Raw genomic sequence first — 25,070 nt, 5'->3', positions numbered from 1 at the left:
GCCCCGCCGCGCCGCCCCACGTGCGCGCCGCCCCGCCGCGGCAGTGCGCAGCCGGCGGCCCCGCAGGCAGGTGGGAGCGCGGCGGGCGGCAGGGCCCCCGCCCCGCCCGGCCCCGGCCCCGGCCCCGGCCCGCCGCCATGGGCGCCTGCTCCCCCCGCCGGCCGCCGCCGGCCCCCCGCCCCGCCGCGTGAGGCAGCGCGGCTGGACGGGCAGCGCCTTGCCCGCAGCCCCGCTGCGCTGCGCGGCGGCCCCGGCCCCGGCCGCCACCATGGGGGCCGCCGCGGCGTGCCGGAGCAGCGCCGCGTTCGCCGGCTTCCTCACGGTGAGTGTGTGTGTGTGTGTGTGCGCGGCGGGGCGGGGGGGGGGGTGTCGGTCCATCCCTGCGCGCTCTGTGGGTGCGGCGGCGCCGCCCGCGCAAGATCCGCGTGGGGATGTGGGGATGTGCTGCAGTGCGGGGCTGCCTGCCCGCCCCTCCTGCCCGGGCGTGGGGGGTGCGCGCTGCCTGCCTGGTGGGGGGGGCAGGTAGGCAGGGGTGTGGTTTTGGGGGGTATGCGTGTATTTGGGTGTCCCGCTGCCTCCGCAGCGCCGTGGGGTGTGCGGTGCTCCCCACCCCGGGGGGTGCTGCCTGCCCCAGCCCCTGCACCCCCAACCCTGCCAGCGGGCAGCGGCTGGATGCGATATCCCCTGCTCCATCTTCTCCATCCCCATTTTACTGCAGGCGGGCAAAGGGCGGCATCCTTCCCGGAGGCTTCATCCAGGGTTGTGCCGCAACTCGAGGTCTGAGCGGATCCTTGCTTCGCCCCGCTCCCGAAGCTCGGCACTGGGCTGGGGTCTGTCTGTCCATCCATCCATCCATCCATCCATCCGCCCCAGCTGCTTTTCTTGCCATCCTTTGGACAGGCAGCAAAACTCACCGCTGCTAATTGCAGGCAGCTGCTCTGACTTAACACAGAAATGTTTTCCGGCGGGTTCACATCCAGGTTTACCTTCCCTGGTAGGGCCCTTCCCAGTCAGCGCTTTAGGGCTACATCCCGTCTTTTTGGGGAGAGACGATAATTCGGTGTGTCAGGCACATGCCGCAGCTGCTGCGGCTGGGTTGTGTAACCGAGGAGTGCACTTGCTCTTGAACTCAAGGTGGATCTTAGCGAGCTGATGCTGGCTCGACAGGAATCCAAGTAAACAAAAAATAATCTAAAGCTGGGAGAGCATTAGCCGGGAAACAGCCTCATCGCTTTGAAGGCGAAGGGTAACTTCACGCAGCGGCGGAGAGGCCGGGGTCCGGGCACGGTGCTGGCTGGGTGCTCCCGAGCGCCGGTTTCCCGCTGGGAGAGGCGAGTGCTGCTGCACGTCTGGAGGATGAGATGCTTATGGGGAGCTTGAGATACGGAGCTCCAGCTGGGATCCTGGAGGTCAGTCAGGAATGGCAGGTATAGAGGGAAGAGGGGAAAAAAGAGAGTGATATAAAGGGAAATACAACAGCGATTTTGCAAAATGAAGCTGAGACTCTGAGCAAACGCGCGCGTATATTGCTTGTGTACGCATGTACTCAAACCTCCGTGTGTGCCGATGGTACCAGCAAGCGAGCCGTAAGACAAAATTCCCATTTACTCATGGGCTGGCAGGATGCTTCCTTGGCCACCAGCCAGCATTTCTTCATCCGACATCCTCATCTTCAAAATTTTGGGCAACTCCCTTTGGCCCCACAAAGAGTTAATGTCTTTCCAGCCTGATGGAAGTACATTCAAATCAATAGTTGGTGAGTCTCTTACTGGTGCAGCAAACCTGAATCCAGCCGGCTGCTTGGTTTTTGAGCGATAGCCGCTCGGCAGCGCTTGCGTAAGGCTGGTGTTGGTCGTGGTTTCCCTTGCTTGGCGTGGGCTTCGGGCACCCGCCGGCTGCCGCAAGGTAGTTGCCACCGTCTCCCCCCAACGCCCTCACCTCGAGCAGGCGCGATGCCGCCTTGCTTCGGCTCGGGGCTTTCGGGAGCCTGGGGGATTTCATCTGCTTGGAGCAAACCCGTGGCTGCCGGGGATGCCTGCGAGCTCTGGTCGGCGCTGGCTGCGGCAATAGCTGCTGGGTTTTCCTTCATGGGGACCAGATGTGCCGGTGCTGCTGTTTTGGCACGCTCGGCTGCCTGTGTTTCACTCTCGAGACGTAGTAAAGGGACTGCTGAGCAGGGTAAGCCCCGGACTCTCGGTTTCACAAACCCCAAACCAGCTGAAATTGCTGGTTGCGTTGCAAAAAGCAGAAACTTGCTTTGCTCTTCGATACTCTCCTCACAGGCAACTTTTTTCGGCGTGAGTAACTTGATCCTTTTTACAGTGAGCGGGGCAGGAGACGGTCTCCTCCTGTCTGCAAAGTTACCGTAAAACTTCCAGACCAGTTTATTTGTCTTTCTGGGTTTGTTTTATAATTTTTTTTTTTTTTTCTTCTCCTTTAATGTCGTAAGCGACTTCCCGGTGCTGGTCAGCGGAGAGTGCAGCTGACCTTCGGGAAGGGCGGCGGGCTGTGCAGCCCGTCCCCGACCTGTGCCAAGGCATCGCCATGGAGCCAGCTGCCATTTCTACCAAATTCTGCTGGTTTTGCTTGGAAACGGTTCCCAGAATATCAATTTAGCACTGTCGGTCCTTGTTCGCTTACAGCGCTCTGATGCTGCTCTTCTCTACCGGGGTCAAGTGCCCTGCATTTAGCTGGCTTTTGTCTTTTTTTCTTTTTTTTTTTTTTTTTTTTTTTAAGTTTACCTCTGCCTCCCCGCAGGGCTGGCAGCGGGGCATCGCTGTACACAACCCGAGACATTGACTGTCTCGAGGTGTCACCCCGTTTCAGGACACAAATGCCTGTTGATCCGCCAACTTTCTGCTGGCACGTTGACTCACCAAGGGTGAGGTTTGGGTCCTGAATGAGCCGCTATATTCCCTGCCCCATCCCCGTTCATGTGCCCGGGAAGCTTGTGGCCCCCTAAAAGCTATTTACTGTACAAATTGCCCATCGGGTCGCTCCTGCAGCGTGCAGTTATTTAAGAGGGTGATGGAGGCACGGCATGGATGTGATCATTGAGATGGAGTCATCAAGCTGGGTGATGGTAAGGTGGGTGATGCCCACGTCAGCTGCGGGGTGCTGCTGTTTCGAGGGTTTGTTTGCCGCTGAGTGCGAAGATCCTCTAGTCTGAGCCATTTCCCCAATGTGAGGAGGTGAAAATCAGAGTGTTCCCCAGCCTGGTCTGCTTTCCTCGTACAGTAAAACCTCCACGTGTTGGAATAGGAGAAGATGGCTGGGAAGCGCCTTTGCCAGTGCGGTGCAGGGTGTCGGTGCTGAGCTGGGGATGCTCTGGGGGACCGTGGCTGCCCCGTCCCGCTTGACCCTTTTGGCTTCAGTGTCGAGAGCTGCTCCTGCCTTGGGCACGGAGAGCAGAGCCGAAACTGCTTGAAACCAGATCTGCTCTTTAGCGTTGTCTTGCACCGATTCCTTTTTTCTGTGGTGTTTTGTTACCCTATACGCTTGCTTTGGTATTGGAGTAATGAACTGAAATCCAGTGGCTAAGCAGAGCTCACTTCATTATTCTGTTGCTTTTGCCGTTGAGGCTGGGTGTATCAGCCAGAAAGGTCTAGTTCTGCGTGCGGCTTGGGCAGCCCTTAGGATGGGGGACCAAACCAGCAGACACCCCTTTTTGTTGAGGATGTTGTCCTGCTCCTGGCCGCCTCTTTCAGAGATCTGAGTGGTGCTGGCCATGAAACCTGAGCAGCTGGATGTTTTTAGGGACCAGAAACACCAATCCAAATAAATAGCGGATGCTCAACGCTGCTTAGCCTTCCCCCACTGGGACTTGCTGTTGTCCCTAAGCTTGGAAGTGCACGTGCAGCTGAAGATCTGGAGATGTTCAAAAGCGCCTGTGCCACTTTGCTTGAGATAGGTGTTAAAAAAAAAAAAAAAACAAAAAACAAAAAAACAACAGAAACGAACAAAAACCAAACCTGGTGCTGTTACGGTAGTGCAGGTCCCACTGACTTTAGTTACCCAGATGAGTGATGGAAAGATGCTGGAGATGGGGGGGGGAAAAAAGGGAGAGCAGGGTAGGACCCATGGCAGGTGCTCGTAGTGGGCTTGTCCCTGGTTTCCTGAGGTCTGACTTGATGCAGAGGAAGAAATCAGGATCCCAGCTGGCGGCATGCAGCTCATCCCTGCCGCTGCCTGCCCTGCCTCTCCTGACGCCCCATCCCGCTCGGCGCCGGCACGGGGAGGGGGATGAGTAACGCAGGTGACCCCCCACGCAACCTCGGGAGGCCGGATCCTGCTCTGTCTGGTTTGCTAATTCAGGGTTGCGTCATGAAGATTACCGGCGGCAGGTTTCCTTAGAGCCAGCTAAGCGCTGCGTTAAATCATGTCTTAAGGGAGGGGAAAAATAAAATGTGTCCTGTAAGCCTTTGCTGCCTGCCAGGGCAGCCCCGCTTTTTGTTTTAATTTGATGTGCCGTAATTAGCCTGGCCACTGCAGGATCCTTGTCAACTCCTGCGGGCTTGCCTGCTTCTGCCTGCTCTGTAATTGCTGCTTCAGGAGGGGAAAAAAAAAAAAAAAAAAAAATTGAAGTGTTTTGTACAAATCCCGAGCTGTAAATTATTTAGCAGGTGAAAGAGAAATGTGCTGTGTGTTTCCAGGAAGCAGAGAGACTGCACCAAAAAACGATGCGGCGCGGCTTGCGGCTCTGCCGCGGTGTGCCTTCTGCAGAGTCATGGTGTTGGGAGGCTGGGTTGTGTTGTTTTTTTTTTTCCTTCCTTCTGAATATATTCTTGCTGGCTGATAGCCCGGAATAGGTAGCAGAGCAAAAACGAGGGCTTGTATAACATAGCCAAGTGATTTATGTGCCTGGCTGTGCTGTTGAAAAGCGTTAAGGTCTCTGGTCTTTTTACCTTCTGTGTAGGAAAGCACCTTTGGAAATTCAAGGTAACGTCGGCTCGTTCCTCTCTCTCCCTCCTAACTCAGCGTGCAGCTGTTTGAAAATGTTTTTTCTATTGCTTTGCATGTTGTGCGAGGTCGTGTCAGCCTTTCTCTTGATATGCCTTTTGTTCTTGCCGTCTTATCTCCACTGGCGTAACTGACGTTAAATCCATGGACCAGAGGTCTTCTGCAGGAAGCAGAGGTCCTGTTTGGTAGATGGAGCTTCTCTTGGAGATGGAGCAGCCTCGATGCAAAGAAATTAAGGGAGTAAAGCCCTGGGATTGGAAATGGATTGAGATAAACAGATTTGTAGCCGTCATTTAGCCAAGCCCAGCTGGGTGCAGTTCAGTGTCTAAAAACTGGAGAGCTTTCACCTGTACCTGATGCAACAAGAAACTGAGTTACAGGAGAGCTCCTCAGAGAGCTTAAAAATAGCATCAGGTTTTCTCTCCTGTTGCTAATGCATCTGGTTTAAAGTGGGTTCAGATGTGGTTGGAGGCTCAAAGCAGAACACCCCTCGCCAAACCCCACGCTCGCACAGGGTTATAAAAAATCATGGAAGGGCAGAGGGGCTGAGAAATAGTCCGGTGATGCCTGCTAGCCTGGATTTCAGCCCGGCTTGCGTTATTTGGAAAGGTAACTATTTGAACAAGTGCAGATTAATAAATATAGAGGAAGAAAGTTTTACAGGTCAGAGCTGCCACCTGCGTGTGTTTTTTGTCTTCTCAGCAAGCGCCTGGCTCGTGCTGGAGCCTCTCAGCCTTGAAATGCAAAGCTGGTCTGAATTCTCCTGGGGTGGCCAGGTAGCACGTACTGCTGAAACACAATTAGCGGTGTTTACCACCCTGGCAGGGTGTAAATGATGCTTATTCTCACTGAGAAGCGTGGTGTCACATTTAAGGCATTATAATCCTAGCTGACGATGTGTCCGGAGAGCGTGCTGCCGTCTGCACCGGTTCCCTTCCACCCCGACCTGGCTGAGCTCCTTCCCCGGCGCGTAGAAACACCTCCGTGGTCCCGCGGCTCCGGGATGTGCTTCGTGATCCTACAAGGGATCGCTGGCAGAGAGGGCTCCGGTCGTGCGCTGTTGTTGACTAATTCCTCCCGTCTGTCTTCCAGCTGCTCATGCTCCTTGGCACCACTGGTGGTCAGCCGAAGCTGACCTCCGAGCAGAATGCCATCAGCCTCTCCCCTGGCAAGTACCGCCACTTTGACCGTGCCACCAACAAAGAGCTGATCTGCGACAAATGTCCCGCAGGAACCTATGTGTCTAAACATTGTACGAAGAGTACCTTAAGAGAGTGCAGCCCTTGTCCAGATGGGACCTTTACTAAGCATGAGAACGGCATAGAGCGGTGCCACCCTTGTAGAAAACCCTGTGAACTGCCAATGATTGAGAAAACTCATTGTACTGCCTTGACTGACCGCGAGTGCACTTGCCTGTCTGGTACGTTTCAGACGAACGATACCTGTGTCCCTTACACGGTGTGCCCGGTCGGCTGGGGCGTCCGCAAGAAAGGAACCGAGACGGAAGACGTTAGGTGCAAGCCGTGCCCTCGTGGTACTTTTTCTGATGTGCCTTCTAGTGTGATGAAGTGCAAAACATACACTGACTGCTTTGGGAAAAACATGGTGATCGTCAAGCCGGGGACGAAGGAGAGTGACAACGTCTGTGGTTCTCCAGCGTCTCTTCCGAACACGTCTTTGACTTTGTCAAGCACCGAAGTGGATGAAGAGCCCTATGAAGTTCCACCAACCGTGCATCTTCCCAAAGGTAATGTCCACCACTGAAACACAGACGTGTTTTTGGTTGTGAGATTGCGTTCCTGCCTCGGTCAAGGCTGGCTTTAGGCTGTTAAAGGGCAGCCTGGTCTAAAGCGTGGATGGTACTTTTGCTTCATGGCCAGAAGGCAGCTCCAGAGTACCTCAGGTTGCCCCTCAGTTGTGTTAAACCACGTTTAATAACATTTTCACTGAGACTGCAGTCATGATTGGACTGTCCTACTGTTTGGATTGAAAGGACATCATGTTCCCCAGCCTCTTTTCCCATCGGTGTGTTGTGCTGGCACAAGTCTTTCTGCATTTGTGGCAAAGCTGAGCAGAGTGCAGCAGGAAAACCCTGGCAGCAGAGGAGCTTTTGCTCCACCAGATTGTTTCCCTGATGGATTCACTGCTTTCGTGCCCGTGCTTTCCCTGCTTCATTTTGCCCTGTGCTGCGCCGGCCTATTGGCTTGAATGGCATCCATTGCCAAAACTGCCCTCCAGGAGCCTAGGCTGCGCCGTAATTTTTTCTTTAAGATTTCTATTAGTTACCACTGGTGGGGAGAACCAGGTTGAATTCCCCATTCTATCTTTTAATTGAAAGTGATATATCATCACAGTCTTTAGGAGATGCTTTAGCTGTGGCTGGTTGCAGTGGTGCTGTAGGACCCTATTTGAGGTGGTGCTTAACACTCTCTGGGAAACAGCCTCCTTACAATGTCTCAGATGGGGCATTTTAATTAAAAAATGCAACTTTTGATGGCCTGGACACCTGAGTTGATAAATATAATAGCAGGGAAGTGTTGACAGTGGTGGACTCCCAGTGCTTCTCCTTTGTTGGATCTCAAAGCTTGATGTGGTGTTGGTGTGTCATTGGGAAAGGACAGGAGGGTGTTCCCTGAACTTTGAAATCAACTGTAGACAATTAGGTAAAAGTTAAAGCATTTTCCCTGTTTGTATCCTGGTCAGAGTGTTTTGGATAACCAAGTCAGAAGCAAAAATCAGGTTACAGGTGATTACACCCCCTCTCTGGCTCAACTGGGATGAGACATGATCTTCAAAAGCCGAGTTTCCAAAGTAAGCCCTAGCTTTTGCCACAGAAGCCCTTCCTTGTCTCACCAGGCTTTGGTCGTGCAGCTGGCTGGGACCTGAGAGGTATTGGTTGATAAGAAAACTCAATAAAGATGGAAAGTAGCTCTTAGGGGGAAGTTGGGTTGCTTCTGTTGCTTCAGAAACCTGTTTTGTAGTTGATGCATCCCCAGCTGCTTGCAGTGTTGATAAAAAAGCTTGTGCTTCCTTTACAAAAACTTGTAGAGAGATACTAAGCCTCCAAATTTTCATGTGTTTCTAGCCCAAATACCACATTTTCCACATTCATGGGAGTGAAAACCATGTTCATAAACCTAAGAAACCTCAAAGTTGTAGGTTTTCTGAGAAGTACTGAATGTGGGACAAACACAGATTGACAACATGCCTTTAATCACTTGGGTTTTTTTAAACAAACTAGCCTTAACCAACAAGGGTCAATTTTATCTTGAACCTACCTCTGTAACCGTACCCATCCGTTCCCACAGCCAAACCTCAACTTCACCTCTTCCCTTTCTCGCTGCCTGGCGTTGGGTTTCTGTCTGCTGGCCAAGCAGATGCTCAGGCAGGGCTTGGACTGTGACATGATGCCGTATCACGTCTCCGGTGCTGTGACACTGAACTCTCCTCTCCTTTCGCAGGTTTGAACTCTTCAGTTCCCGATTTTGTCCCCTCTCCCGCGCCACGCACATCCAGTGGCACGGCGGAGCCAGCGGGCTACTACAACGAAACCTCGGCCAACGAGACGGACAGTGCTGGCAGGACCCTTGCGGGCTCCGGTGCTGCCGGCCAGGCACAGAGCTACCGGCACAAGCAGACCAGCCCAGCGCTGGAGAAGCAGCCATCGCTGGAGATGGCGGGGGGTGAGAAGTCTAGTGTCCCATACAGGCCCCCCCGGCGAGGTCCGCAGAACGTCCACCAGCACTTCGACATCAATGAACACTTGCCGTGGATGATCGTCCTCTTCCTGCTGCTGGTCCTGGTGGTTATCGTCGTCTGCAGCGTCAGGAAGAGCTCACGGACTCTGAAGAAGGGACCCAGGCAAGATCCCAGTGCCATTGTGGAAAAAGCTATTATGAAAAAGTCCACCACCCCCACGCAGAACAGGGAGAAGTGGATCTATTACTGCAACGGGCACGGTGAGCAGTAGCGACCGGGGGCTGTGGGGGGTAGCGTCCTCTGTGCCGACCCGCGCGGTGCTTTGGAGGGGCCACCCCCACGTCCAGTGACCGGTTGCTTTTCTGACTTGCTGGGTCTTGTAGCAAGGACAAAGCCCATATACTGGTTCTCAGATGTTTCTTCATACGTGACTTCTCCCTGTCCCTGTGGTGTGTCCCTGCCCCTGAAGGAAGAGTTAATGGAGAGAATTTCACCCGCTCGTCCCAGCTCCTCTCCTCCTTCCCACCCATCCTTAGTAGAAGGATCTTGAATGAAGGCTCCGTTTTTTTTTTTTCCCCTCCCTTTTCCACTTTTCTTCTGTTTCACTCTCTCCTTATTTTCTCGGTGACTCAGATGCGGGTCTGGTTGACTTTCATGTCATCCTTTTTCCCTCACCCTCTCTGTTTCTGGAAGGCTGAGTCATCCTCTGCCTCTTGGCAGCCCCTCAATTTCAGGTTCTTCGCCCTAAATCCCAACGGCTGGCTTGTGTCCCCAGCCCTTCGCCCATGCTGGAGCCAGGAAGGTTGTCCTTAAAGGCTGTGTCTTGGGGGCGTACAGCTTCCATCAGTGTCGTGAGGTCTTCCTGGAGGCTCTGCTTCGTAGTGTTTTCTGTTCTTTTGGTGCATGACTTGCTGTCAGCTTTTTGATGAGACTTTAAAAATGACCTGTTGTGGTCATTAAATTGAAATATGTACAAATCAATGATAAATTAAAGGTGGTACGAACATGAGCACCAAGCAGCCATGATCTCCCTAGAAGGATGCATGGTTCTTCCTCTGCAAAACTACGGTGGCAGTTTTGACCCCCCCCCTTATCCTGTGCAGACAGACAGCACTGACAAGTCCTTGCTCTGGGTTGAGGTTGCTCAACTTTAAACATCTGTTCACAGTTAACCTTTAGAAAAGCACATTGGGGGGGGGGGCAAACAAAGAATGAATTGAAAAAAGATTGGAAGGTTTGAGAGATCAGTGCTTGATGAAAGTCATCCTTGAGTGCTTAAGCACAAAGCAAAGAAGGCTTTGAGTAGGGCGTCTTCTGTCATGTACTCTCTTCTCCTTCCTGCTGATTAATAGACCTACACTTTGTTTGCTTTTGTTAATGCATTTATAGAACCAGTAAGGTCTTGCTGGAATTAGTTTTGTGCCTTCTCTTGTGTTTGTGCTACTTACCAGTTTCCTTTTAACTCTTTTGAATCCTGGGGCTGCGGTTTCTTGAGCTTTTTTCCCTTTGCGATAACTTTTCCCAGTAATCCCTGCACTCCGTTGTCCCTAAAATCTGTGGTACTCAAAGCATGGTCCTTGGGGCGATGGCGAGTGATCTGCAGCGGGGTTGCAGAACCTTATTAAACATCCTTATTTGTGGGTGCTACCAGAAATACTACGTGGCTTTGGCCATAGTTCATTGGCCAAAAGTGCCTGGTTGGTACTAACTTGTAGTAACTTTTTTCCCCATGGCCTTAATTACCAGTTGGTTGGATTTCTCACTTCCCTGTTTTTTTGGAGCAGCGGGTGTTGTTATCTCAGAGCAGGGGCTGAATTTAAACAGGGTGGGGAGTGATCGCGTGCAGGGACCAGACCAAGTTGCTCAGAGCGGGTGCAGCTCCGGTTTCTAACCTGGCGTTTCAGACCCTGTGCCGAAATGCCCGCGCTGCAGCTGGCCCTTCTCCTGGAGGCCATGTTAGAGCGGCCTTTGTGGCAGTGCTGTGCGTTTGGTCACCAAGCATGATTCAGGTTAAAGAAACCGTGCAGGTAAGAGAAGGTGATACGTGGTGAGCAACGAGGCTACGTTAGCCCATTTAGGTGTAACCCCATCTCCCAGATCTGGTCATCCTTTGGGGGACAGCATCATTCGTGGGTCATCCTGTGCTTCCCAAGATGAGTTGTTCCAGTCTTCTCTGTCATCCTTTAACGGCTGAATTCAGCTAGTGCATCAAATTCACAAAACGTTTGCTAAGTTTTCCCCTTGTCTTGGGAAATAAGCTGGATGTAACAGCAAAAACCACACTTAGCTGATAAACTGGCCCAGCATCTGATCAAGCTGCTCGGGGTCTGGAAGTGCATTTGCCCCGTTACTCTGGGCTCCTGGCTGGGCAGTTTTGCACATCCCTCCCAGTCATTTTTGCAATAGTCGTGCTGGTTCCGTGTTGGCGTGGGTGGCTTCATGGCTTCCTCCTGCCACTGAATGTCCTCAGTTGAACTTTGTGCAATGAAGGCAGACAGACGAGCGCAAAGCAATTAATGCTTTGTCTTGCTTTTAGTGCAGCTCTGGTGTTGCCTCAGCCATGTTGTGATAGCTGGAAGGGCCTTGCTCGTTACTTCTTACTTGGTGCTCTGTCGTGTCAGATACAGAAATTGTTCTCCTCCGCAGTGGTGTATAAATCCCTCTTTGGTTTTCCTATTGAAACGTCTGGCTCTTCGGACTGTTTACTTGAAACGCGAGAAGATGTAGTGCCATAGAGGAACTGACCTTTTATTTAATAACTGGCTGTACAGCTGAGATGTACTGCAGAGCTGCAGCGTCATGGCTAAGCTTTCTGCCGCTCCAGCAGTGTTTGTACCCAAATCATGCTTCATCCTGAAGCAGAGTTTCAGACAAGGGTGAATATAGCCAGGAACAAACTTCAGGCTGTTGCAGAGAGGAAATCTTTCCCCTCCCGTGCTGCTAGCGCAGATCCCTCCATGGTAGGCAGCCAGAGCAAAGCCTCCATAGATAGAAGACCACAGCTGCTCCCCAGGTCTTCAGGTGCCGGCCTGGTTTGCGGTTGCACTAGGGGTGTGGAGGGCAAGCAGTTAGGTTTAAATCATCTTTTGGGACTGGGGGTGAAGCCCTGGGGACTGGTGCTGGCAGTGTGCCGACATCCATATGACCTCCCCATCTATACGTTGGGTGGCCACGCCAACAGGGAGTTGGGGCGCATTTATTGCCGGGGCGAAGCCTGTGTACGTAGCTGTTGCGCACAGTCTCCCCTCGCTTCCTCCTGGTTTACCATCTCCTCCCTCCTAATCCTTTCAGTAAACAGCTTTAACCTTTGAAAGGGAAGACTGGGTCTGACGTAGGCGCAGCCTCCGCTCGGAGGAGCAGTGCTTGGGCGGCTGCCCTTGCGCCGGCACCCCGTGCACCTCCCGTGGTGCCAGGCGGGAGCACAGCTGGCATCCGAGGCTTTGCCCGTTTGGAGGATTTTATTATCGATTTTTATTACCCATTTCTTTAAGCCCATCAGTTCTGGGTGACGCATGGTCAGGGTGGCACCAGCACTGCTCAGTGCTGGAGCAGAGACATCTCGCTGTGATTGGGCTTCTTCCCAAAAAAGGACTCTTGCCCGGTTCCTGATGGTGCTTGATCTACTGAATTGCTGAAATAGTTGAGATATGTGTGCGATCCTGAGCAGTGGTGGTTGTCGTGGGGCATTTTGCTTGTCCTCATCGTCCCGTGAGCTGGTGTCTATGCCCCGTGCTCTCTCTGGTCATAATACATGCCTTAAATAACAGCCCAAACCTAAAAATAGCGGTAACTTGGGAGGCTGGTGTTAAAACAAGACCCGTGTCCTTAACGTGGACGTGTTCCAGCCAAGACGGCAAATGCCGATGATTCTCACTGGATTAAATGGTTCAGAGGTCTGGGAAGAGCTTGCAATGACTAATGGCCTGAGTTAGCAGCCAGCCTGTCTCCCTGTCTGTCCCTGTGTCCATCCCCGTGTCCATCCCCATGGCAGGGGCTCTCCCCAAAGCCCCCAGGTCTCGTTGATGCAGGATCTTGAAGGTGGAGCAGCATCATCGGTGCAGCTGTGGTTGGAGAGGCTGGACCTCTTGCTGCTTCAGCTGGCTCTTGCTTCCTAGCCCTGCAGATGGGAATCCAAAGGGGAAAAGCAGTTTGCCAAAGATTTCCAAAGAAATTATCAGTGTGGTGCCTGAACGATGTGGGTACCGGGCTGATAGCGCTCTGTGGTTTTAACCTTGTATGACTACTTTCTTTTAGAAGATCAAGAACAGCCTACACACTGGAAACACTTTCATCTAAACAATCCCCTTATTTGAGCAAATACCCATTTCATTTCTTCAGCTGTTTGCAAGGGCAAGTAATTGGACTTGTAATAAAAATGGAGAATAGAACCCTGTCTCTTGAATGTCTTGAATGTCTTTGGCATAGACTGGCATCAGTCTATGCCAAACATGAAGATGGGCCTGAAGTCATCTTGCAGAAATTGCTGATAGTGTTGCCTTTGACTTTCACCCATTGAGTAGCAGAAGGTGAACGGCAACAGACTCTGTAAAACGTTACAATTTGGGGTTCAACTTTCTGTCTGTAGAAGAAGCTGCCTGCCATGATGTGCCAAGAGGCAAGAAGAAAATCTGGTGTGTGTGGTGGTTTTTGTTTTTTTTTTTGGAATCGAAAGACTGAAGAACAGATCTTGGCAGCACTGGCCTGGCATGAGATGCCACTTCCCTGTTATTTTTCTTCAAGTCTGGTAATTGCACATTATTGCAGTGGGTGGTGAGAGCGAAGCCAGGAAGCCTCTGGTTAAATAATCAGAGAAAATAAACTGTTCTGCAAAAGCTGTTTGCAGCTGAGGTGGAGCTGAGGCTTGAGTGCAGGTAGAAGAGCGTGTACTGAAAATGGCTCAGGATCAAAAGCAGAGTGGGGAGTTGAGGGATAATGCTGGAAATATGGGGAGTGTCGGGATTTGGGGGTCTTGGTTGCCCAGTTGTCATCACTTTGGGAGCCGGGATCATCTTGGTTGGCAATTCGTAGGGGAATAGTCCTTGGCTTGCAGCTCGGTTGCTGTAGGACCAGGGCTAGGCTTGAGCTTGGTCTGCTCCAAAGGAAGTCAGTGAGGGTGTTGAAGAGGGACCAGAGTCTCGCTGGAAAGCCCTGTGCCATGGAGACCCTGACCCTGCGCTGCAGCTCTGAAGCATCCCCACGTGAATATAACCAACGGGTTGTTGGCAGTATGCATCGGGACGTCTCGGGTCATTGCAGGCCTGCCCTCACGTGGAATCAGATACTCATTTATGGTTAGTGTTGGAAGATGCTTATCAAAATAAAATTACTTGATTCTTTTTCTTTTAAAGAGACAGCACATTGACTAAAAAAGCCCACACATAATCTTTTCTATAGATTCATCACCTAAAGAAGGGAAGCAAGTGCATGGAAACAACTCAGCAGTGGATATTCTTCCTCATGCCTGGTGTCACCCCCTACTCAACTGCCACCCTAAATAAGGAAACCCAGCTGCAGGGATGGCACTCGCAGGTCTACAGGGTGACTACCTGGCACTGGATGCTACTTTAGGACCCCTCCTTAGTGCTCGTACGGGTAAATGAGATGAAAGCCACACAGTGGGTCTTTTTTCTAGGGTTAACTTTCCCTTTGATCAGCTCCTTGGTGGCAGGAGCATCACGCTGGGAGGTAGGGCGAGGGTGGAGGAGCTGCTTTGGAAATGCACCCCTGGGGACTGTGTCTTCTGCACATCTGCAGAGCATGGGAAGGAGCGATGGGGTTAAAAGCTTCACCGGTCTCAAACTGTGGTGGCTTCAAGGTTTTGTGCCCAGACCACAGGTAGGGCAGAGATGGCCAGCAGCGTCTCAGGAGGGCAGGTGTGCCCATTGCTGCTAACATAATTTGGTAATTGCGGTTACGCCTGGGGAGGAGCAGCCCTGGGCTTGTGTGCAAACCCTAATGTGACTCTGGCAGTCAGAGCATGAGATGAGGGATTAATGTCTGTCTGCCTGCCAAAACGGAGAAGCAGAAGGTGTTGGTTTGTTTCTTTTTTTTCAAAGCAGTCTCTCTTCTGGCATCTGCAGCTTAATGATCTGCAGATGACTGCTGGTCCTCTAATGTCAGCCTGTCCACCTCTGCAAAGTGAGACCTAGGCAGAAGGGGAGCTTGTTAAATTGGAAGGGGCAGGTACGTGCCGGGCGTCACGAGGAATATGGATGCTGTGGTACTGCTGAGCCTTAAAACAGGAATGCTCCCTCACTGGAGCTTCTTTGGCTGCACGGGAGCTCTGCGTTTCATGCTACGTTTGCTCCAACACGGGCGCCATGCTCCGCTTCGGGGTGGGATGAAGCAAACCTCTGCCGTGGGAGCTTTGGGGTGACACCTGATGAGTTTGAAACACCCTCTTCCTCAAACTATTGGATGTAAAACTTTGCTCAGGTTTGTCCCAAACTCATCCTTGACTTTTTGGGAAGCTGTGTGGTTTCCAAAGGGCGTATGCAGGAGCTGACCAAGGCTTCATGGTGAAAGGGAGCCTTGGAAAAAGCAAACGAGGGAGGCTGCTGTTCTGTTTAGAGGGGAGGAAACTTAATCACGTGCAGGTTTATCATATCTTGCTCCTCAGTCTTATTGCATTAACAGGCCTGAAGACGGGTGCTTGATCACTTTTAATGTGTGTTGCTACATGAGCCATCTATCCGCAACGTGCTCAGGGCTGTGCGGAGCTGCCCTGGGAAGCTGGTATGTTGGCTCCCAAATCTGCTTCAAAAAAAAAAAAAAAAACCAAAAGAAGAAGAAAAAAACCAGACTATCCCATGGTCAAAATTCCTGGGTGGCCCCTGGATTAATTTAAAAAGGGATCGGGATTTGTGCCTGCCTGTTACGATGTAGGGCCAAGTGTCAGAGGCAGGGCAGCTCTGCGGGGAGGGGAGGGTTGTCCTTGTAGAAAAACACACCGAGCCCAGGGTGTTGTTTTTTTTTTTTTTTTTTTTTGCCAAAAACCCAGCACCGGTGTCTGTGCCGGGAGAGCTGTGATTTCTCACATCGGTAAGGCTCTCACACATAACTCCTCGAATAACAAGGCAGATTTTTTTTCTTTTTTTTTCCCCCTCGCTTGCCAAGGTTTTGTCTGGGGGGAGGGAAAAATGCAGGAGGTGAATTTAATCCTTGGGTTGGCATCTGCGGGTGTCTGGATATTTATATGGCTCTGGCCGCGGCAGTGTGCTTGCTCAGGGTTACCAGCTGTCCGAGAGGGTTATAATGAAGATTAACTCTGCGAAAGCCGTTTAAAATTTAATAATTACATAAAATACTTATGCTGGCCGTTCCCTTTTAAACCAAAGGAAGAGCAAGTCCACGCTGCAGGTCCCCAACACCAGTGTAGGGAGACACGCAGGGAGAGCATCCCGTGGTGGTGGGAAGGAGCTCGCGTGGGTCCTGGGGGGGGGGGTTGGACCAAAGGTGCTGTTACAGAGGCGACTTCCCCATAGCGTGTGGTGGGAAGGGAGGTCTTGTTTCCTCCTGACCCTCAAGTTCCCAGGTCTCAAACATGTTCGTAACGGCATGTGGCTGATCACAGACCTTCCTCGACTGCCTGGTTTGGTTGAGTTGTTTTCCAGAGAGCGTGTGGGAAGTGTTTGTCAGGAGTCCCTTTCCTGCCCTGCAAGACATCACCATTAGTGGTTTGTTGCCCAAACAGTACTCGCTGAGGATGTGAATCACTGGCTCCTGGGAGGGTCTGATACCAGCACTGTCCTCCATGGGAAAACTAGCAAATCGCTTACAAGTCTTCATAAGTGTGTCCTTTCCTTCTGTCTGGACAAAGGCTCTTATTAGAATCATGGAAAGGTTTGGGTTGAAAGGGACCTTCAAAGATCATCTAGTCCAACCCCCCTGCTGTGGGCAGGGACATCTTTCACTAGATCAGGTTGCTCAAAGCCCCGTCCAGTCTGACCTTGAACACTTCCAGTGATGGGGCAACCACAGCTTCTCTGGGCAACTTGTTCCAGTGTCTCACGACTCTCACAGTAAAGAATTTCTTCCTTATGTCCAATCTAAATCTACCCTCTTTCAGTTTAAAACTGTTGCCCCTTGTCCTGTCACTACAGGCTCTGGTGAAAAGTCTCTCTCCATCTTTCTTATAAGCCCCCTTTGAGTATTGAAAGGCCACAATAAGGTCTCCCTGAAGTCTTCTCTTCAGGCTGAACAACCCCAACTCTCCCAGTCTTTCTTCACAGGAGAGGTGTTCCAGCCCTCTGACCATTTTTGTGGCCCTCTGGACCTAATCTAACAGGTCCATGTCTTTCTTGTGCTGAGGGCTCCAGAGCTGGACGCAGCACTGCAGGGGGGGTCTCACCAGAGCAGAGGGGCAGAATCACCTCCCTTGACCTGCTGGCCATGCTTCTTTTGATACTGCCCAGGATATGGTTGGCCTTCTGGGCTGCGAGCACACACTGTGGACTCATGTCCAGCTTTTCATCCACCAGTACACCCAAGCCCTTCTCGGCAGGGCTGCTCTCCGTCCCTTCATCCCCCAGCCTGGTGATTCCCCTGACCCAGGTGCAGGGCTTTGCGTATCTTCCAAACCTCCTCCCTCCTGAGGGGAGGAATTGAGTTTCCAATAACTTTCCCTTACTTTCCCTTTTTTGGCAGAGGTTGGTGAAATTTTCATATTTCGGAAAGGTATTTGTGTGGGATTTCGAAGTCCTGGTTTGGCCGAGCTGTCGTGTCTTGTCAACTGGAGTTTGGATGGGCTCGCTTGTACGCGCAGGCTCCTGGTGTGCGCTCAGAGGTAAAAATAGGCGGCTGTGGCTGTGTTTGGCATGAGTCAGGAGGATATTTGGGGGAGGTAGGTGGGCTGAGCTCAGGAACAGAGCTGGGTTTGCAGTGCTTCGGAGCTTTTATCTGAATGTAGGGGAGGCTTGGGCTGCATCACCGCGGTTCTCCTGTCTGACTTGCATGTGCCCTTGGGCTGTGCTCTCCACCCCGTGATGCTTCATCCTCAAGTGTCGAAATCCAGCCAGCCTGTCACGGTCAGGATTTGTCACTGCGTGTGATGTACAAATTAATATTGCCTATCTCTGGGATACCTGTGTCAGTAGGTAGATGGTGGAAGCTCCAGGTGTTCCAGCTCAGATTGGTACTGGGATGGTGGAGGTCAGTTCCTGCAGGTGTCATGGGTGGACTGATGGGACCTATCCCTGCTGATGAAGGGCTGGAGCATGGATTCTCCTGAAATCCAGCCTTTCTGAAAATCTGGGAAGCTGGCTGTGGAACCCTGGGCAGATGAGCTGCTCACTAGATGAGACCGTGTGTGCCACAGGTCCTGATGGATCTCCTGAGCTTTGCTTCCCAGCTGTATAAGACAACCTATAAGTCTTGGACTGATGTTGTGTTAATCCTTTTCTCTGTGCCATGTCCCTTCGTTATTAGTGAGATGGGAGGACACATGGCTTGGGAGCGCTCTGTAGACTTGAGCATGAGATTTCCCCTTAAAGGCGGCAGCTTCTCAACGAGCACTCTTCTGAAAAATACCAAATGACGTTTGGCTTGAGCTCCGAAAATGAAAATAATGACAGCTATTTGTTTGTGAGAGGGTGGAGAGAGGAAGGAACCGAAGCTCCTCTGTGGCTAGGCTGCGGTTAGACTTTACCGTATCTGCTGCCAGGTGCTCGGGTGTAGCCTTCTGGCGCAGTAGCTCTTCCACTCCTCTTGAGTTTGCTTGAAGATGTGAAAACGTAATAGCAGAGACGAGAAATGGTCTCTTGCAGGTATTGTACATAAGCGTGCCAGCACTGCCGGTCATGGCCCCGCGCCGCACTGGCTTCTTGCCCTGCTTGAGGCCAAACGATCGCTGAAGAGCTGGGTTCGTGTCCAACCTGTAAATAGCAGGACTACGGGAGACGAGTGAGGCTTGTCCAGAACAAGCTCAAGAGGGTCATTAAAGCTCAGCAAAGTCCCATGCGCTTGTGTGATGACCACCTTGGTGACGTTCACGAGTGGAAGGGATGACTGCTCTGTCTACGCCAAACTGTGTACTGCAATGAGACGGGAGACGTCCGAAGGAGCTGGAAACGGCGGGGAAAAATCTTGAACCGGATTCAAAATAAGCAAATGGAAGTCACTGAAATAAATTGAAATGGTGTTTATGGGGAAGATTGGGATGGAGGTGGGCAGTGTGCTTGGAGGCGAGAGACCTGTCTGTAGACCTACCCTGCCTCTCCAGGAAGGTCTTCCCTTTAGCTCAGCATCTCCAGATGAGCTGGACATGTATCCAGCAGTGCTGTTTGCTTGTGCCGCTCTGCAGGCGTCTGTCCGTCTCCGGACTTGTCTCCATTTCTCTCAGTTTGCTCTGGCTATAGTGCCTGGTTGTGCCCATGTTTCCATGTGTGTACATCCACCCTTGGGCTGTGCACGTGTTGGCCTTGTCCTGGCTTGAGGGGGAGTTCTTCGTTGCTCCGGGGTTATCATCACCTTAAAATATTAGGTGGTTACATGGGGTAGCCTATCACAATATTTAGAGAATTGCAATGTTTAGATAATGGCAATTGAAATGCCACCTGTCCAGGTACCCAAGACACACATGGATGTCCTGGATCCTTCAGATGCTGTCGGTGCCTGCTCTGGGATGGCCACGGCACACGCAGCTCTGCTGGATGCAACCATGGGGGTTTCACAGCAAGGGCTCCTCTTTAGTTCCAGTGTCTGAGGCAAGCAAAGCTGGGTGATAAACGGTGATGGTCCCTGACGATGATGACGGAGAGGGTGGTGGTGCCTCCTGCATTAGCAGCAGGGTGGTGGCAGCTCTCCCAGGCTGTTCCCGTGGCCCGTGCTATAAAAAGAGGAGGACTCAGGCTGTTCTCTGGTATTTGCAAGCTCAGAGCAACTTTAGCATCACACCGACGTGGCTGTGACCGGCCTCGTGTGGGAAGCGTGAAACGAGTGGGTTAAAGCACTGTCCTCACTGAGCTCGGCCATTTTACTTGGGATTGCTGGGGTCTGGAGGGCTTTGAGCGTCATCTCTAGCCTCGGCATGCAGGTGAGCATGGTGGGAGAAGGTCCGTATGGTTGGGTGGGTGGGGAGGACCCAGGACCTAAGGTGGAGCTGGGGTTTTTTGCTCCATGCACCCTGGTGGGCACCTTCCCATCCCAACGGGGCGCTCCGGCACTGTTGGTACTCTGCAGAGTAACTTGTAGGGCTTCTGGAAATATGGAAATAGTAGGACTGTAAGCTTATTATAAGCATTAACATTTTATTTTAGTTTTGAACAAATGAATTAAGTTACTGTAAATGGCTTGAGCAGTAATACTTGGCAGCGTGCAGCCGCAACTTGTCATGTAATGGTTTTAATCTTATTTTTCAAGAACAGAGGGAGCAATGGTTTTCTAACTGACTGGAGCCAAATCTGCGCTCACGTCTGTGTCTCTTCCATATCTCTCTGGGGTTTTGTTTGCACAATATTGTAGTGAATGTAGCGAACATATGGGGCTTAAATTCATTTAATAGTTGCAAGAAAATGAGTTTAAGGTTCTTATAGTATTAAGGTAGACATTTCCAAATTCGTTTTTAATGGAACATTTGTTCTCCAAAGATTATTACGCGCCATTAAGTCCTCTGCTGCCTGGTACGTTCTCGTGCCCTGGGATATTATTGCCAAGGGATATAAACATGTTTATGGGGCCACTTTATTGAACGGTGAGATTAAATATACTAAACTTGAAAATGTCAATAGGAGCATGAGCGCTTTGTCATAAATCTTGCGTGAGAACATTAGGACGTAAATGTCGCGGCACCGCGTAAAACCGGTGCAAATCAAGTTGCGACCAGCTGAAAACTTTTCTCACCAGTACAGTAAATACTGGGATTTATCAGCATTAAAGACGTAGATGGGAGCAGGTAGTATATGAGGTTTTTCCTTTCCTGGGAGGACTAGATGTGCCATGCAGGGGTCATCAAACAGCAAATGATGTTTTAATGCTTCTGTATGACTGACGTGCGTGGGAGTGGGTGTGGGCAAAGCTCCCACGCAGCTGTAACGCTTCATCTCACCGCAGGGCAGCACTGTTGGGGGGGGCCCAGCTCTGCTCATTTTGTATAGAAAATGGCCAGCATTTTTTGTTTTTATATATATATATAAATGGGCAGCATTATCTATATCTCTATATATCACTCAACCCAGGAAAAAAAAATGCCTGAATACGAGGGTGGAAAAAGCTCTAAGATAGCGACTTATGCACTGAGATATATCTAGATATAGATAGAGGGACCTGCTCGTCCCTCTTTGCATTGCTGTCATTACCTTGGTGCACAAGCCTTGCAGAGCTTTTTCTACCCTCAAAGTCAGGGATTATTATTTTTTTCCTGAGTTGAGTGATAAAATTAAACGTTGGCTGCATAAACCTAGTGTTCTGCTGGTTTTATGCCAAAATTAGTTGTCACAGACTCATAGAATGGTTTGGGTTGGAAGGGACCTTTAAAGGTCATCTCATCCAACCCCCCTGCCGTGGGCAGGGACATCTTCAACTAGATCAGGTTGCTCAGAGCCCCGTCCAACCTGACCTTCAATGTTTCCAGGGATGGGGCATCTACCACCTCTCTGGGCAACCTGTGCCAGCGTTTCACCACCCTCAGTGTAAAAAATTTCTTCCTTATATCTAGTGTGGTTCTCTTCAGGCTTTTGTGAGACAGGTAACTTTTGAATAGTATTGAAAAATATGTTAGTCTATACAACATTTTTATGTTGTTTTGTCTTGTTCTACCATAGAATGAGCAGAAGCTATTAGCTTTTTTTTTTTTTCCAAAAACTGTCTCTTTGTCTTCGTAAAGGAACATGGAGATTGCTTTTTAGGCTAATGTTTCTGTGAACCCTCATTTTTGGTGTTTCAAATGGTGTAAAGATCTCATTCCCATGCAGGAGAGGTGGATCTAGGCCACTGCTGCTTTTCCTCGCTGGTTTAAAGGATCTGACTCCAAACCTCAGTCGGCTTTTGGGCTTCTTACTGGCACGGGTGTGTGATACCCGAAGGCGCGGGGCTGCGTGTCCTTCCTGCGCAGGACCGCCGGCCAGCCCGGGTGGATACAAAGGCATCGAGGGAGAGGAATTTGTCTTCATCTGAGTAACGGAAGGAGTTAACAAGACCAGGCTTAATTCCTGCTGCCGTGTTGAAATGTGATGGGCGATAGCGTATATTTATGTGCCTGAGATAATTAGCCCCATCATAAATCTCAGTAGCATGTTCACAGCCTTCTCTTGGTCCTTAATGCTGGGGAACATTTTCTTTGTCTTGGGCTTATTTTGAATAATGAAGACGACTTTTTTTTTTTTTCCCTCCTCCACCCCTTGCTCCTAAACCTCTCCATAGTTAAAACCAAGCCCTGTGGTTGGTTTGGTTTTTGGGGGGGCTGCATCCCCCACGCTGGCCCGGTGGGCTGAGCTTTTATGGTCGGAGAAACCCCGACCCTCGCATCTCCGTGCGAGACGGGACGCACGCGTCGCCCTAAGTCGGCTGGGGAGGGGGGGTTGGTGGGTACGGTGGGAGGAGGGTCGGGCTGGGCAAAACGCCGTCTGCGCTTTGGTGCTTCTGCGGTTCGAACGCCCGCTGCGGGTGCTCTGAGCACCGTGGGCTCATGCGTTACCTGGCTCGGAAGTGAAAACTGAAGTCTATGTATAGATCTTGTAAGGTTGCTTTAATAGTGAGAAGGGTTTGGGTTAAAAATATCTATATGAGGCTGTATAGGGTTTTTTTAATATATATGTGTGTGTGTGTGTATAAGCATATATACACACATATATAAAATAGCTATATCATATACAGAGATCTATAGAAACGTGTATTTATATATACAACATAAAAAAATCTATATCAGGCTGTATAGAATTTGGTGTGTGTATATATGTACACACATATATAAAAATATATCACAGATATAAAAAAACATCTGTATCATATATATCTGTGTATATATATACATACACACACACATATATATATAAAAATATAAATATATATCAGGCTGTATTGTTTTTATATAATATATAAAAAGATATCAGTGTATCTATATTAGGCTGAATAGCTCATATATATTTTATATATACATATGTATGTATGTATCTATTTGGCTGTATCAGGGCTGCGACCTGAAGGTGCAGTTGGGAGGTCTGGTCTAAACTGCGTTAGAAATTGTTAAATTTTAGGCCCATAGAGAGAGGGAGAAATAGTCCCTGCAGCGATGTGGCGATGGGGGTGTGCCGGCTCGCGAGGAAAGCCGAGGTGTGGTTATCGCTCTGGAAAAGTGAGTTTGTCTCTGCAGCTCACCTCTGCTGACCCTTCGTGCGGTGGTTTAAAACAAGGTGGTGTTCGGCTTGATAAACCAAGGTTAATTAGCTATTATGGAAGAGGAACGGCTTTATTTGAAGGTTTAACTCCCGATTCCTTAGTAGACGCAAGGGTGAGCGTGCTTTTTGCATTGCTCCCAAAGCTAAAGGGAGGAAACCCTCACCGCCTTGAACCAACATGCCTCAAGGACTTTTCTGGGGGAAGCTCTGCCTTTTTGTTCTTCCGATCCCACACCAGATCTTCCATTCACCCATCGCTCACCTGGTGTGGGGTCTCCCATCCCGTAACCGCGTCCTCCCACCAATCTGCACTGGAAACGGCTCTAAATGCGATGTAGCTGCTATAGGTGCTCTGTTATGGAAATATTCATCTTTATAGAGATGCTTTGGTGACTCGTCTCGTAATCCAGCTCCTGTTCAAAGCGGTAGCTGCGATGCAGGCGTACGGCCGAGCGTGTTGCCATCTCCCCTGCTCCTGCAGCCGTGCGGTAGCTGAGTACCAAGGGTTCTTCTGTGCCAAAGAGCACAGGAAATTTTACGGTTAAATTAACATGGTTAATTTTAGAGTGCGTGTGCCTCGGTTGGAGCGACCTATGGGTCTGTCACCCTTTACTTGCATAGCAGGTGTTGAGCACGTTATGGGTGCTGCTTTTCTGCAGAGCTCCTTGCAGCCTGGTCTCATGAAAGGTCTTAAAAATAATAATAAAAATCTCCGAACAAAAAACAACCAAAGAAAAGCAAAGCATGGCTATTTGGGGACGGGAGAGGCTTTGCTAAAGCTTAGATCTGCAACGCCGAGAGGCTGCAGACCCCCGTCCCTCACCTGTAGCTCTTCTGCCCCGCAGGCATTGACATCCTGAAGCTGGTGGCAGCCCAGGTGGGGAGCCAGTGGAAGGACATCTACCAGTTCCTGTGCAACGCCAGCGAGCGCGAGGTGGCGGCTTTCTCCAACGGCTACGCGGCCGACCACGAGCGCGCCTACGCCGCCTTGCAGCACTGGACCATCCGCGGGCCCGAGGCCAGCCTGGCCCAGCTCATCAGCGCCCTCCGCCAGCACCGCCGCAACGACGTGGTGGAGAAGATCCGAGGCCTGATGGAGGACACCACGCCGGTAACGACAGGCTGGGCTTTGCGCGCTCTTGTCTGATGCGGTGCATGTCTTGTCTGGCCGTGGCGAGCATGTGGGTGCATGGGACCCAGCTGCAGCCTCGAGCTTAGCTAATAGCCAAGTAGCTGGACTCCCATCTCCCCCCGGAGCTCCTCAGGGGCTTATATTTAAGCTTTACATTGCTTTTGAGCAAAGCTTTGCCTAGAATCATAGAATAGAATCATAGAATCGTACAGGTTGGAAAAGACCTCTAAGATCATCGTGTCCAACCGTCAACCCAACACACCATGTCCACTAAACCATGTCCCTAAGGGCCTCATCTACACGTCTTTTAAATACTTCCAGGGATGGTGACTCCACCACTTCCCTGGGCAGCCTGTTCCAAGGCCTGATCACTCTTTCAGTAAAGAAATTTCTCCTAATGTCCAATCTAAACCTCCCTTGGTGCAACTTGAGGCCATTTCCTCTCGTCCTATCGCTCGTAACTTGGGAGAAGAGACCAACACCCACCTCGCTACAACCTCCTTTCAGGTAGTTGTAGAGCGCGATGAGGTCTCCCCTCAGCCTCCTCTTCTCCAGGCTAAACAACCCCAGTTCCCTCAGCCGCTCCTCATCAGACTTGTGCTCCAGGCCCTTCACCAGCTTCGTTGCCCTCCTCTGGACACGCTCCAGCACCTCCATGTCCTTCTTGTAGTGAGGGGCCCAAAGTTTTGACAAGCTCTTGAGTCCCACGTGTTGTGGTTTGCATGTGTCTTCGAAGGTCACCAGGAGGACGTGGTACTTGAGCCCTCGTGTTGGGGACGCGGGGGAAAAAGCATCCCCCTTTAAACTTGCTCTTAAACGCTATAACTAAATGCTCAGGATTTTGTGAGAAGGGCCAAGGATCCCTGAGCACTAAATGTTGCCGTTCTGGAGCAACGAGTTGCTTCCTCCAAGGTGGTGACTGGTGGCATGGGGGAATCTACGCGTGCTGT

At 50.9% G+C, this 25,070-nt stretch overlaps 1 protein-coding gene across 1 annotated transcript in view; it reads left to right on the top strand.

The window, feature by feature from the left end:
* The first annotated feature begins 251 nt into the window (after positions 1-251).
* The window catches only part of TNFRSF21 (TNF receptor superfamily member 21), a 36,013-nt gene continuing 11,194 nt past the window's right edge, over positions 252-25,070 (top strand). The window contains exons 1-4 of the mRNA XM_075144929.1: positions 252-322; positions 6,052-6,706; positions 8,421-8,918; positions 23,834-24,099. Of these exons, the coding sequence (XP_075001030.1) occupies positions 269-322; positions 6,052-6,706; positions 8,421-8,918; positions 23,834-24,099 (1,473 nt within the window). The 5' untranslated portion in view covers positions 252-268. The remainder of the gene's footprint in view (positions 323-6,051; positions 6,707-8,420; positions 8,919-23,833; positions 24,100-25,070) is intronic.

Source organism: Calonectris borealis, chromosome 3, assembly GCF_964195595.1.
Source record: "Calonectris borealis chromosome 3, bCalBor7.hap1.2, whole genome shotgun sequence".
In the NCBI taxonomy this organism is placed as follows: Eukaryota; Metazoa; Chordata; class Aves; order Procellariiformes; family Procellariidae; genus Calonectris; species Calonectris borealis.
Note: the sequence above shows the minus strand (reverse complement) of the source record. Positions and strands in the feature narration are given on the sequence as shown.